Source organism: Anolis sagrei, chromosome X, assembly GCF_037176765.1.
Source record: "Anolis sagrei isolate rAnoSag1 chromosome X, rAnoSag1.mat, whole genome shotgun sequence".
NCBI lineage: Eukaryota > Metazoa > Chordata > Lepidosauria > Squamata > Dactyloidae > Anolis > Anolis sagrei.
Window position 1 is genome coordinate 110,330,357 of NC_090034.1, and position 15,997 is coordinate 110,346,353.

General features: G+C 44.1%; 1 protein-coding gene across 1 annotated transcript in view; it reads right to left on the reverse strand.

Annotated features, from left to right (window-relative positions):
* Positions 1–15,997, reverse strand: part of LOC132765050 (carcinoembryonic antigen-related cell adhesion molecule 5-like) — an 87,631-nt gene that overhangs the window by 13,366 nt on the left and 58,268 nt on the right. Inside the window, exons 9-10 of the mRNA XM_067461199.1 lie at positions 8,967–9,242; positions 6,883–7,134 (exon numbers count right to left, since the gene is read on the reverse strand). Coding sequence (XP_067317300.1) covers positions 6,883–7,134; positions 8,967–9,242 — 528 coding nt within the window. The remainder of the gene's footprint in view (positions 1–6,882; positions 7,135–8,966; positions 9,243–15,997) is intronic.

Consider the following 15,997-nt stretch of genomic DNA (forward strand, 5'->3'; position numbering starts at 1 on the left):
AACCCATTGGGTGACACTCTCTCGACCTCAAAGGAAGCATTTGCTACGCTATGCGCATCGATAGACTCATAGAACACCTACCCAGAAGCATTGCACTATCACCATCTCAGTGTTTGGAAAGCCAGGTATGCACACCTGTGATACCTGAATGTTTCCGTAAATGCATACATGTACATAGCATTGGGTTAGAGGAGTGTTCCCAGAAATACATATGTACCATTGCTGCCATTATGAGACCATTATAACATACACACATTTGTGAACATCCTGCGGCTCCTCCATGATGACATTATGGCAACAGTCTTGGACAGCAGTGGCTCCCAAAGTGACCCATTTAAGGTGGAATCGGGTGTCAAACAGGGAAGATGTGTTATTGCCCCAACTCTATTCTCCATCTTCATCGTTATGATACTTCACCTTGTTGACGGGAAGCTTCCCACCGGAGTGGAAATCATCTACCGGACAGATGGCAAGCTGTTTAACCTCAGCAGACTGAAAGCCAAAACCAAGGTCACAACAACATCTGTTATAGAACTCCAGTATGATGATGACAATGCCATCTGTGTGCATTCAGAGGAAGATCTACAAGCCACTCTAAACACCTTCGCAGAAGCATACACGATGCTTGGCCTGTCACTGAACATCGAGAAAACCGAAGTGCGCCAAAACCAAGGTTACAACAACATCTGTTATAGAACTCCAGTATGCTGATGATGACGTCATCTGTGCACATTCAGAAGAAGACCTACCAGCCACTCTAAACACCTTCGCAGAAGCATATGAGAAGCTCGGCCTGTCATTGAACATCGAGAAAACCAAAGTGCGCCAAAACCAAGGTTACAACAACATCTGTTATAGAACTCTAATATGCTGATGATAACGTCGTCTGTGCTCATTCAGAGGAAGATCTACAAGCCACTCTAAACACCTTCCCAGAAGCATACACAAAGCTCAGCCTGTCACTGAACATCGAGAAAACCAAAGTGCTCTTCCAGCAGTCACTGGCCAACCCCTCCCCAATGCCAGAGATACAGCTTAATGGTGTAACATTAGAAAATGTGGACCATTTCCGCTCCTTTGGCAGCCACCTCTCCACCAAAGTCAACATCGACGCCAAAATACAACACCGCCTGAGCTCTGCGAGTGCAGCATTTTTCTGAATGAAGCAGAGAGTGTTTGAGGACCGGGACATCCAAAGGGAGACCAAGTGGCTTGTTGATAAAGCTATTCTCCTCCCAACCCTGCTCTATGCCTGCGAAACGTGGACTGTCTACAGACGTCAACATTGAGACTGAAATAAAACATCGCCTGAGCTCTGCGAGTACAGCATTCTTCCAAATGAAGCAGAGAGTGTTTGAGGACCGGGACATCCAAAGGGAGACCAAGTGGCTTGTTGATAAAGCCATTCCCCTCCCAACCCTGCTCTACGCCTGCAAAACGTGGACTGTCTACAGTTGTCACATGCAACTCCTAGAACGATTCCATCAGTGCTGCCTCCGGAAAATCCTGCAAATCTCTTGGGAATACAAGCGGACAAACATCAGCGTGCTGGAAGAAGCAAAGACCACCAGCACTGAAGCGATGGTCTTCCACCATCAACATTGTCCACGTTGTCCACGTTGTCCGGATGCCCGACCACCGTCTCCCAAAGCAGTTGCTCTACTCCGAACTCAAGAACGGAAAATGGAGTGTTGGTGGGCAGGAAAAGAGATGGAAAGATGGCCTCAAAGCCAACCTTAAAAACTCTGGCATAGACACTGAGAACTGGGAAGCCCTGGCCCTTGAGCGCTCCAGCTGGAGGTCAGCTGTGACCAGCAGTGCTGCAGAATTCGAGGAGGCACGAGTGGAGGGTGAAAGAGAGAAACGTGCCAGGAGGAAGGCGCGTCAAGACAACCCCGAGCAGGACCGCCTTCCACCTGGAAACCAATGCCCTCCTCACTGCGGAAGAAGATGCGGGTCAAGAATAGGGCTCCACAGCCACATACGGACCCACAAGGAAACCCATGATGGTAGACCATCTTACTCGTCCAACGAGGGATCACCTAAGTAAGTAAGTAAAGTAATAACATACACATAGTGTTCACAGAGGTATGTTTGTACGCACACCTTTATGAAAGGCTAGCATTCGCAGGTATACATGTAATATAAATATCAAACTATTATATTAATTCATTATAGAGGAATGCACTGCTCCTTAAGGGGTTAATATTCACAGATACCTATGCACACCTTTGTGACAGTTTAACATTCACCGATACCTATGCAACCTTTGTATTGGGTTAGTATTCACAGGTATGTATGAGTGCACACCTTTATCATAGGTTAGTATTCACAGGTATATATCAATGACCACCTTTATATTGGATCCGTTATCTATATGAACACACACCTCTCGAATGGTTTAGTATTCACAGATACCTATGAATGCACACCTTTGTAATATATTAGTATTCCCAGGTATATATCAATGCACACCTATATATCAAGTGAGTATTCAGCAATACCTATTAACAGACTCCTCCAGAATGGTTCAGTATTCACAGATACCTATGACTGCACACCTTTACAATGGGTTAGTTGTGACAAACAGCACACCTCTATGCGGGGTTGGTATTCGCAGAGATATATTAATCCACACCTCTATAATGGGTTTGTGTATGAATGCATACCTTTTTAATGGGTTGGACTGGATGGCCTTTGGGTGCCCCTTCCAAATGTAGGATTCTATTTATTTACCAATCTATCTAGGTTGGACTGGATGGCCTTTCAGGACCTCTTCTAACTGTAGAATTTATTTATTTATTTATTTATTTATTTATTTATTTATCTACCTGGGTTGGACTGGATGGCCATTGGGTGTCCCTTCCAAATATAGGATTCTATTTATTTATCTATCTATTGGGGTTGGACTGGGTGGCCTACCTACCTACCTATTTACCTACCTACCTACCTATCTGGGTTGCACTGTATGGCCTCTGGCTGCCCCTCTCAAATTTAGGATTTTATTTATTTCCTGTCTGTCTGTCTATCTATCTATCTATCTATCTATCTATCTATCTATCTGTGTTGGTCTGGATGGCCTTTGGGTGCTGCTTCTAATTGTGGGATTGTACCTATTTATTTATCTGTTTGGGTTAGACTAGATGGCCTTTGGGAACCCCTTCCAAATCAAATGTAGGAATCTATCTATCTATCTATCTATCTATCTATCTATTGGCGTTGGACTGGCTAGCCTTTGGGTATCCCTTCCAAATATACGATTCTATTTGTATATCTATCGGTGTTGGATTGGCTGACCTTTCGGTGCCTCTTTCAAATTTAGGATTCTATTTATTTACCTACCTACCTATCTGGGTTGTACTGTATGGCCTTTGGGTGCCACTTTCAAATTTAGGATTCTATTTATTTCCTATCTATCTATCTATCTATCTATCTATCTATCTATCTATCTATCTGTGTTGGTCTGGATGGCCTTTGGGTGCTGCTTCTAATTGTACCAATTTTTTATCTATCTATCGGGGTTGGACTGGATGGCCTTTGGGTGCCCCTTTCAAATGTAGAATTCTATTTATTTGCCTATCTGTCTATATCTATCTATCTATCTATCTATCTATTCATTTTCTTATCACTCTCTCTCTCCATCATCTATTCAACTAGATGGACCTATGATTCTCTAAATGTACCATCAATCTCTCCATCCATCCAGCCATCCATCCATGTTCCTATCTGTCTGTCTGTCTATCTATCCATTCATCCATGTTCCTATCCATCCATCTATGTTCCTATCTATCTATCTATCTATCTATCTATCTATCTATCTATCTATCCATCCATCCATCCATCCATCCATCCATCCATCCATCCATCTATGTTCCTATCTATCTATCTATCTATCTATCTATCTATCTATCTATCTATCTATCTATCTATCTATCTATCTATCCATCTATCCATCTATCCATCTATCCATCTATCCATCCATCCATCCATCCATCCATCCATCCATCCATGTTCCTATCTATCTATCTATCTATCTATCTATCTATCTATCTATCTATCTATCTATCTATCTATCTGGGTTGGACTGGATGGCCCTTGGCTTCCGCTTCTATTTGTGGGATTCTACCTATTTATTTATCTTATGGGACTGGATGGCCTTTGGGAACCCCTTCCAAATGTAGGATTCTATCTACCTATCTATATGGGTTGGACTGGATGGCCTTTGTGTTGGACTGGATTGGCTCCTTCCAACATATGAGTGCATGCCTCTTTCACGGGTTAATAATAGTCACAAAGACATGTGCGCACGTATGTACACACAGGCTCATTTCTTCCAAAAACGGAGCCTTTTATAATTATCGATGGACCAATTTGGCATGGGCTATCCCCGCATTCAGGACCCAGCCCAACAGAGAAGGCTGGTGTTTGTCTTCAATTTCCATGACAAATGCGGAAAGACGAAGCCTTTTTGCTGAAATCTGGAGCTTAAAGAGTCGAAGGGAAGAGTCGGCACCATGAGTCCGATAGTCCTTACCCACAACAGGTCACAGTTAACCTTTAACGTCTCTTTTAAAAGTTTATGGCTTCGATTGTGCGTGATCAGATGTTGTCGCCTTTTCCTTTATGAGACCATAAAGAAGCAGTTTCACCCCAAAGTGTAGGACACTCATGCTCAAAGTAAGCAAATAAAAGTGACAACCACCAGCAACAGGCTGGATCCAGTTCCTTCCATTTGCATCAGTCTCCTTCTGATTTCAATGGGGAAGGTAGGGCGGTTTCGATGGAGCCTAACTGAAACTAACCATCCTTCCAGAAGCTGGCCATTGTCTCCAATTCAATATATGACCAATGAAGCAAGGCTTCAATGTCTCCAATTCCATCTATGACCATTTCAACAAGACTGCCTTATGTACCACAATCCCAATGTCTCCGATTCTATATAGAACAATTGCAACAAGACTGCCTTATGTACCACCATCCCAATGTCTCTGATTCAATATATGACCACTGTGGTAAGACTTCTGTATACACCACAATCCCAGTGTCTCCAAATCAATATATAACCATTGTGGCAAGACTGTACCGCCACCTCAATGTCTCCAATTCAATATATGACATCTGCAGCAAGACTTATGTATGTACCATCATCCCAATGTCTCCAATTCCATATATAACAATTGCGACAAGACTGCCTTATGTACCACCATCCCAATGACTTTGATTCAATATATGACCACTGTGGTAAGACTTCAGTATGCACCACAATCCCAATGTCTCCAAATCAATATATAACCATTGTGGCAAGACTGTACCACCATCTCAATGTCTCCAATTCAATATATGACCATTGCAGCAAGACTGCCTTATGTACCACCATCCCAATGTCGCCAATTCAATATATGACATCTGCAGCAAGACTGCCTTATGTACCACCATCCCAATGTATCTGATTCAATATATGATCGTTGTGGCAAGACTTCCATGAGCACCAAAATCCGAATGTCTCTGATTCAATATATAACCATTGTGGCAAGACAGCACCACCATCCTAATGTCTCCAATTCAACATATGACCTCTGTAGCAAGACTTCTGTATGTACCACCCTCCCAATGTCTCCAATTCCATATATAACCATTGCAAGAAGATTGCCTTATGCACCACCATCCCAATGTCGCCAATTCAATATATGACCATTGCGGAAAGGCTAGTGTATGCACCACCCTCCCAATGTCTCCAATTCAATATATAACCATTGTGGCAGGACTGCACCACCCTCCTAATGTCTCCAATTCAATATATGACCTTTGCAGAAAGACTTCTGTATGCACCACCATCCCAGTGTCTCCAATTCCATATATAAGCATTGCTACAAGACTGCCTTATGTACCACCATCCCAATGTCTCTGATTCAATATGTGACCATTGCGGAAAGACTGCTGTACGCACCACAATCCCAATGTCTCTGATTCAATATATGACCATTGCGGAAAGACTTCCGTATGCACTACCATCCCAATGTCACCAATTCAAGGTATGACCATTGCTGCAAGACTGCTGTATGTACTCCCATCCTAATGTCTCAGACTCCATATATGAGCATTATGGCAAGTTTAATAGATGACCATTGCTGCAAGACTGCTGTATCCACCACCATCCCAATGTCTCAATTTCAATATATGACCAATGAAGCAAGACTGTACTGTGTACCAATATGGCTGCTGTATCTGACCGTAGCAGCCACACTGTCATATTTATTTATTTATTATTCAAACGTATATGCTGCCACTCCCCTGGGGCTCGGAGCGGCTTACAAGAACAGGCTAAAATCTAACACAATTTAAAAACAATTTAAAACAATTTAAAAACAGCAATATCAAAGATCAAAGGCCTGTCGAAACAGATATGCACCAAGATGGAAGAATGTAAAGAATACCTACCATGACAGAATGGATAGACCGAGGAGAAACAGGCACCACATGCCAATGCCTCCAATTCAGTATATGACTACTGCAACAAGACTGCTGAATGCACCACCATCCCAATGTCTCCTATTCAATCTATGACCATTGTGACCATTGTATGTGCACCAACATTGCTGCCATATATGACCGTAGCAGCCACACTGCCATATGCACCAAGATGGAAGAAGAGAAAGAAAGATTACCTGCTGTGATGGAATAGATAGACGGAGCAGAAACAGGCCCTTAATGCCAATGCCTCTGATTCGATATATGACCAATGAAGTAAGGTTGCCGTATGCACCGACACGGCTGCCGTATATAACTATAGCAGCCACACTGCTGTATGCACCAAGATGGAACTGATAGATTGAGTGGAAACAGGCACACAGAACAGCCAAGGTCTCAAGCTTGGACACTCACTAATTTGCATGGTGACATTGACGCTGATTGTGATGTTGGTCTTGGGGTTGAAGGCCTGGCACCTGTAGACCCCAGTATCTTCCAAAGTTGCTGAGATGATGTTGTAGGTTGGTTTGGTCTCCTTCGTCTCGCTGTTGTTGAAAAACCACCGAAACTGCGGCGCGGGGTTGGAGTCGGCAGAGCACACAAGAGACACATTCGAACGGAGGGTGAAGTCTCCAGACTGGACGATCATGGCATAGTAGGGCCCATCTAGAAAGGAAAAGAATCAGGGGTTGGACGGGGATCAAGGCGTTGACCTCTCTGCATTGGTCCCAAAGGACTGGACGTCTTAGCATCTGGAGCAAAGTTTGCCCTTCTTCAAAACTCCATATATGACCATTATGGCAAGTTTAATATATGACCATTGCTGCAAGACTGCTGTATGCACCACCATCCCAATGTCTCAATTTCAATATATGACCAATGAAGCAAGACTGCCATATGTACTAACATGGCTGATGTATCTGACCGTAGCAGCCACACTGTCATATGCACCAAGATGGAAGAACGTAAAGAATACCTCCTATGACAGAGCTATGGGTCAACTGGAGGGTCGCCTTGGAGCGTCAATGCTTCATTGCTAAGCTGACCAAGTTGCTTGAAAAGTAAGAGGGGAAGGGGTTAAGGGGGGCTTTGCTCTGTGTCCCACATAGGAACGCAATCCTCGAGACTATTCGCCATGCTTTCCCCTCTTTATTGAGATCCTTTGCATTCAGGCTCCTAGATACGAGAGATCTAGCTCCGCATAAAAAATAATAATCTTTGATGTCATTACCTATTTCATTTGGACATGGTTTCGATCTTTGCTTTCCCATTAAACACAGTTCCAAGAGTATCGGGCGGCAATGGTCATGGAGTGTAGGACCTTTCTAAACATACGTGAACGGGGAAATATTATTTTACCAGTTTCTAAGGATTCAGTCGTGTTTCTTCCATTGTAAGATGCTGCTGATTGTAAGGCACGCTCTTCACTTCAGTGCTGACGCCACCAACAAAAACCAATTCTTAAAACATGTGATGGAGTTCAGCCTGTGACTGTGTCTAATGATCACGGTTCATGTATCTGATAATGTTTTCAATGACGAGGTTGCTTTAGATGCAGAGAACGACAATGGGATTCCTGCTCAAAGTGTACTTTCTGATGAGAATGTTCCTGAAGGGTTTGGGGATGATTGAATGGCCCCTGGAAGAGGGCTTGAATTGCTACCAGAGAATTCCCAACACTCTGAGCCTGAGAATAGCTCGGCACCTGGGCCAGCTGCAGAAATTAATGAGCCAGTAGATAGGAGGAATATTTTCAGACAAACAACCCAAACTCTCAGGCGTTCTGCCAGACTGAGAGAGAGATTGATAACAGAGTCAAGGCTGAAACGGAATCTGTTCCTGGCCGCTTGGGACATAGAGTAGATTAGGGGATAAAAGTGCCAAGTACAGAATCTGTAGCCAGACGAAGCAACGTTGGAATTGAGTCAAGACTTCTTCCCAGGACCCTGGAAGCCTTGCCTTGGATAGATTCATATGTGTTAAGTGCCTTGTTTGATTCATGATTCAAGTTTTGGGGTTTTACCTTTGAAGTATTAGTATTTGTTTTTCATGAACTCTGGACTATTTGTTTCTACTTATCTTTCCATCTAATTGGAATCACCTATTTTTATGGATTTTTTTACTGCTACTGCTTTTAAAATATCTTCAATAAACTGCTTGCATTTCTACTCAGCTGTGTGGGCTTTCCTGGCCTGGAGTGCAACAGCATGCTCAATTTTTGGAGAGATTTATATAAGGGGAAAATGCGTCTTAGAATGGAAGAAATACGGCCGTTCCGATCTTCTCGTGCGTGGTCCTTACTCCCTTGTTTCTTTGACACTCTTTCCACATCTCCAGTGTTTTGTTGATGTCTCTTACGTCACCTTGAAGGCTTTGTTGGCAATTCACCTTCATAGGTTGCGTGGAGGGAATGGGGATTTGCGGGGCTTTTTGGCTCCTCGGCTTTTCCCTCTCGGAACTCCCGAGGCGAAAGCAGACCCGAAACCGGGTTTACTCACATGCCATGGACAGGACACTGGGGTTGCTGATTTGATTGTCGAGCCCGTTGCTGGCCACGCAGGTGTAACTCCCGTTGTCTTTCTGGGTGAAGCTCTGGATGGTAAGGGTCTCGTCGTTTGCCGAAAGGAGGGCATTCTCGGGGAGCGTGTCTTTGCCATCCTTGCGCCAGGAGACCGTGATGGATTTGGTGCTGGAGGTGTTGCACGTCAAGGTGACGTTCTCCTTCTCCAAGGGCTGGTAGGACGCCGGGGTCAGGACGGGAGGGTAGAGATGCTCTGTGCACAAAACAGAGAGAGAGAGAGAGAGAGAGAGAGAGAGTCACCCGCTCTGCGTCCCATCCGGGCTTCGTCCGCCAAGGAAGACCCAAGTTGGCTTCTCAAGAGAAGGAGGACACAGCTGCGGAGTCCGTTGCTGCCCAAAGGGATCCATGGAAAGAAATGATTTGGAGGCAATATGGCGTGAATGCTTAGCACACACACACACACACACACACACATGCAGTAGAGCAGTGGTTCTCAACCTGGGGGTCGGGACCCCTGGGGGGGTCATGAGGGGGTGTTAGAGGGGTCGCCAAAGACTATCAGAAAACATAATATTTTCTGTGGGTCATGGGGGTTCTGTGTGGGAAGTTTGGGCCCATTCTATCATTGGTGGAGTTCAGAATATTCTTTGATTGTAGGTGAACTATAAATCCCAGCAACTACAACACCCAATGTCAAGGTCTATTTCCCCCAAACTCTAGCAGAGTTCACATTTGGGCATATTGATTTTCATGTCAAATTTGGTCCAGATTCATTATTGTTTGAGTGCTCTCAGGGTGCAGGTGAACTACAACTCCAAAACTCAAGGTCAGTGCCCATCACACCCTTCCAGTATTTTCTGTTGGTCATGGGAATTCTGTGTGCCAAGTTTGGTTCAGTTCCATCATTGGTGGAGTTCGGAATGCTTTTTGATTGTAGGTGAACTATAAATCCCAGCAACTACAACTCCCAAATGACAAAATCAATCCCCCACCCAACACCACTAGTGTTCAAATGTGGGTGTATTGGGTATTTTTGCCAAATTTGGTCCAGTGAATGAAAATACATCCTGCATTTCAGATATTTTCTTTCTTTCTTTCTTTCTTTCTTTATTTATTTATTTATTTATTTATTTATGCACTTGTATACTGCTAATATCTCAGCCTAAGTCGGCGACTCATTGCGGTTTACAACACTTAAAAGAAAAACAGTATTCAGTTAAAAGCATAAAACACATATACCATACAAATTATTGGGCCACCAATAATAATCCCAGGCATCTCGTAACTGGAATTGCAATCCAAAATTCATCGTCCATGATTACCAGTCCTTTAGTCATCAAAATTCGTTGCACCGGATTAACCGAATGCTTGTTTAAACATCCATGTCTTCAATCTATTCCGAAACACCATCAGCGAGGAGGCTGATCGTACCTCTATGGGGAGGGTGTTCCAAAGCCGAGGGGCCACCACAGAGAAGGCCCTGTCTCTCGTTCCCGCCAGCCGCACTTGTGAAGCCGGCGGGATAGAGAGCAGGGACTCCCCAGAAGATCTTAGGGTCCTGGTGGGCTGATAGGCCGAGATACGTTCGGATAGATAAGTTGGGCCAGAACCGTTTAGGGCTTTAAAGGCCAACGCCAGCACTTTGAATTGAACCCAATAGCAGATCGGCAGCCAGTGGAGTTGGCGCAACAGGGGGGTTGTATGCTCCCTGCGCTCCGCTCCCGTTAGTATCATGGCTGCCGAACGTTGGACTAATTGGAGCTTCCGGGCCGTCTTCAAAGGCAACCCCACGTAGAGAGCGCTGCAGTAGTCAAGACGGGATGTAACCAGAGCGTGGACTACCGTGGCCAAGTCAGGCTTCCCAAGGTACGGTTGCAGTTGGCGCACAAGTTTTAACTGTGCGAATGCTCCCCTGGTCACCGCCGAAACCTGGGGTTCCAGGCTCAGTGATGAGTCCAGGATCACACCCAAACTGCGAACCTCCGTCTTCAGGGGGAGTGCGACCCCGTCTAGCAAAATTACAGTTGTGAAGTTGTCATGAAAATAATTTGCTGGTTGGGGGTCACCACAACAGGAGGAACTGAGTTAAGGGGTCGCGGCGTTAGAAAGGTTGAGAACCACTGCAGTAGAGTCTCACTTATCCAACATCAACGGGCTGGCAGAACCTTGGATAAACGGAAATGTTGGATAACAAGGAGGGATTAAGGAAACGCCTATTAAACGTCAAATTATGTTATGGTTTTACAAATTAAGCACCAAAACATCACGTTTTGCAAGAACTCGACAGAAAAAGCAGTTCAGTATGCAGTAACGTTATGTAGTAATTCCTGTATTTACGAATTGAGCACCAAAACATCACAATGTATTGAAACAGCTGTGGATCCGGGTGGGAGGCAGGCTGCGTGGCGTAATACAGAACGTTGGATGAGTGAAAGTTGGGCAAGCGAGACTCAACTCTGTGTGTGTGTGTCTGTATATATATTTTTCCACAGATATACAAACCCTTTTTCCTAATCCCAACAGACCTCACTACCTCTGAGGATGCTTGCCATAGATGCAGGCGAAATGTCAGGAGAAAATGCTTCTAGACCAGGGGTCCTCAAACTAAGGCCCGGGGGCTGGATGCGGCCCTCCAAGGTCATTTACCCGGCCCTCGCTCAGGGTCAACCAAACTCTGAAATGACTTGAAAGCACACAACAACTGCCAACAACTGCCAACTGCGACCGTACCTCACAAAGGCTGATCTGGCCGGAGTGGTCCATGCCTTGGTCACCTCTAGGTTGGATTACTGTAATGCGCTCTACGTGGGGCTGCCCTTGAATACGGCTCGGAAATTCCAACTGGTCCAACGGGCAGCGGCCAGGATGTTAACCGGGGCTCCTTAGAGAGAGAGGTCAACCCTCCTGTTCAAGGAGCTCCACAACATAGGGAACGGCATTAAGGGGTCCACGGCATTGGCAAGGTGGAGAACCACTGCTATAGGGTTTCGAATGAGCCGCTTTGGCCAGGAAACCAGGGCGGGGCCAAGGGGGCAAAGTCCTGGAAAGTGTCCTCAACAGAAACCGCCGGCAATCGAAACGTGGAGCCTCTCTCCATCGCAACCTGCCATCAGACTCACTTTATGGGATTCATGATATCATGCAGACCATAGTTCACAGGGTCCAAAGGTGTGTCACGCTTCTATAAGGCATGGGATCAAATGACTTGCAAGGACCAACCCAACACCCCCAATCTACGCTGCAGAATAAATGCAGTTTTGATACCACCTGGACTGCCGATGGCTCAATGCCATGGGATACTGAGAGTTGTAGTTTGAACTACAACTACAGCTTCTAGCAGTGAGATATTGCGACCAAAAGGGTGTCAAACTGCATTAATTCCACAGTGTAGATGCACTTTGTATCTCGCTTTCTCCAAGAGTGCAAACTACAACTCCAAGGATCCCCTAGCAGTGAGATATTGCGACCGAAAGGATGTCGAAACTGGGAGTTGTAGTTTTAACAAGGGCCCCAAGAGTGCAAACTGCAGTTTCTAGCAGTGAGATATTGTGACCAAAAGGGTGTCAAACTGCATTAATTCCACAATCTTGGTGCACTTTGTATCTTGCATTCTCCAAGAGTGCAAACTACAACTCCAAGGATCCCCTAGCAATGAGATATCACAATCGAAAGGGTGTCGAACCTGGGAGTTGCAGTTTTAACAAGGGCCCAAGAATGCAAACTGCAGCTTCTAGCCGTGAGATATTGTGACCAAAAGGGTGTCAAACTGCATTAATTCCACAATCTAGATGTACTTTGTATCTCACTTTCTCAGAGAGTGCAAACTACAACTCCAAGGATCCCCTAGCAATAAGATATTGCGACTGAAAGGGTGTCAAACTGCATTAATTCCACAATCTAGATGCACTTTGTATCTCGCTTTCTCAGAGAGTGCAAACTACAACTCCAAGGATCTCCTAGCAATGGGATATTGTGACCAAAAGGGTGCCAAAACTGGGAGTTGTAGTTTTAACAAGGGCCCAAGAATGCAAACTGCAGCTTCTAGCAGTGAGATATTGTGACCAAAAGGGTGTCAAACTGCATTAATTCCACAATCTAGATGCACTTGGTATCTCGCTTTCTCCAAGAGTGCAAACTACAACTCCAAGGATCTCCTAGCAATGGGATATTGTGACCAAAAGGGTGCCAAAACTGGGAGTTGTAGTTTTAACAAGGGCCCAAGAATGCAAACTGCATTCTTCCAGCAGTGAGATATTACGACTAAAAGGGTGTCAAACTGCATTAATTCCACAATCTTGGTGCACTTTGTATCTCACTTTCTCCAAGAGTGCAAACTACAACTCCAAGGATCCCCTAGCAATGAGATATTGCAACCGAAAGGGTGTCAAACATGAGAGTTGTAGTTTTAACAAGGGCCCAAGAGCGCAAACTGCAGCTAAAAGTATCTCCTAGCAATGGGATATTGTGACCAAAAGGGTGCCAAAACTGGGAGTTGTAGTTTTAACAAGGGTCCAAGAATGCAAAATACAACTCCAAGGATCCCCTAGCAATGAGATATTGCAACCGAAAGGTTGTCAAACCTGGGAGTTGTAGTTTTAACAAGGGCCCAAGAGTGCAAACTGCACCTCCAGAAATTCCCTAGCAATGAGATATTGCGACTGAAAGGGTGTCGAAACTGGGAGTTGTAGTTTTAACAAGGGCCCAAGAGTGCAAACTACAACTCCAAGGATCCCTTAGCAATGAGATACTGTGACTGAAAGGGTGTCGAAACTGGGAGCTGTAGTTTTAACAAGGGCCCAAGAGTGCTTCTAGCAGTGAGATATTGCGACAGAAAGGGTGTCAAACTGCATTAATTCCACAGTCCAGATGCACTTGGTATCTCACAGTCTCCAAGAGTGCAAACTACAACTCCAAGGATCCCCTAGCAATGAGATATGCGACTGAAAGGGTGTCGAAACTGGGAGTTGTAGTTTTAACAAGGACCCAAGAGCGCAAACTGCAGCTCCAAGGATCTCCTAGCAATGCAACCAAACAGGGTGTCAAGCTGTGTTAATTCCACAGTCTGGATGCACTTTGTATCTCGCTTTCTCCCTCTCAAGGAGACTCAAAGCAGCCAACAAGTAAAAATGGCACAATCTATACATTAAAACATACAAGATGCAAGATAGCATTACATATCAGAAACGTAATAATGATAATGATAATAATAATAGTATGGTCTGAGCATTCAAATATTTTGCAATTCAAGGGAAATTAAATGCCAATAGTAATAATAATAATAGTAATAATAATAATATGATGTGAGCATTCAAATATTTTGCAATTCAAGGGAAATTAAATGCCAATAATAATAATAATAGTAATAATAATAATATGATGTGAGCATTCAAATATTTTGCAATTCAAGGGAAATTAAATGCCAATAATAATAATAATAATAATAATAATAATAATAATGTGGTCGGAGCATTCAAACATTTTGCAATTCAAAGGAAATTAAAAGGCAATAATAATAATAATAATAATAATATGATCTGAGCATTCAAATATTTTGCAATTCAAGGGAAATTAAATGCCAATAATAATAATAATAATAATGTGGTCTGAGCATTCTAATATTTTGCAATCCAAGGGAAATTACAAGGAAATGTTGTGTTTGGGATATTGGTGGCATTATATTATTATTATTATTATTATTATTATTATTATTATTATTATTACTATTGTTGTTATGCTGAAAAACGAGCATTTCTAAGGGAACCAAGAGGGTGGTTTCAAACAGGATACTTTGCAATCTAGACCTTCCGTAATGCTTCGCGGTCGACAAGAGCTCCGATTCTGGAAACTCCGTGGCCGGGGGCCAACTTTGCAGCTTCCCTTTTGTGCCATTTGCATGCCATTGGCACCCATTATCTCGGGTTTCCTGCTCCGATGCAAGTCCCTGGGAAACCTATTCGATTCATCTGTATAATGAATTAAGTTTGGTACTTCTATTATTAATGCTGCGGGATCCTGGGAGGTGTAGTTTGGCAAGCTTCGGCAGGGAAGGCTGGAAAAAAAATCACCTTGGGAAACTACAAATCCCATTATTCCATACCAAGCAGCTGAAGAGCACTCTTGGGTAGGGAAGGCTAGAGAACCTTGGGAAAACTACAAATCCCATGATTCCGCACCAGTTTGACTGGAGCCAAAACTACACTGATTCCCTAATGCACCCAAAAAGGAGCTTGCTATTATTTGGCAGGGAAAGCTAAAAGACCTTAGAAAAACTACAAATCTCATGATTCCGTACCAGTGTAGAGGCAGCCAAAGGGAGTTTGGTCCTCTTTGGCAGGGAAACTACAAATCCCATGATTCCATGGCAGTTCGACGGCATTTGCCCTCAGTGTGGATCCACCTGAAGTTTCCGAGATCTCAGCAATTACTCCAAAACATCTATAATGAGATTGGAAACTTCCTTTGTCTAAATATAATGCCAAGAAGCGGACCGAGATGCGAGTGAACTATATATCCCTTAATAAAAGGGACAATTATGGTTGGCTAACAGGCTCCAGAGCTTAATCCAAAGACATAAGCTGGCTGAGTCCCAGCTGCATTAAGATGACTCTGACCAAAAGGTCATGAGTTCGAAGCCAGCCCGGGTTGGAGTGGGTTTCCAACCAATTGTGTGTAGCCTGTTGTCGACCTTTGCAACCCGAAAGACAGTTGCACCTGTCAAGTAGGAAAATTAGGTACCACCTTAAAAGTGTGGGGAGGCTAAATTAACTGATTTATGAGGCCATTAGCTGTACCCGCCACGCATTGCTGTGGCCAACCTTTCCTCCCTTCTTCTTTCTTTCTCTCCTTCCTTCCCTCCCTCTTTTTCTTTTTCTTTTCCTTCTTCTTTCTTCCTTCTGTACCTGTTTCTTTCCTCATTTCCTTTGCTCTTTGGTTCCATCCTTCCTTGTCTCTTTCCTTCCTTCCTTCCCTCTCTCTTTCTCTCTTTTGTTCCTTCTCTCCTTTCTTCCC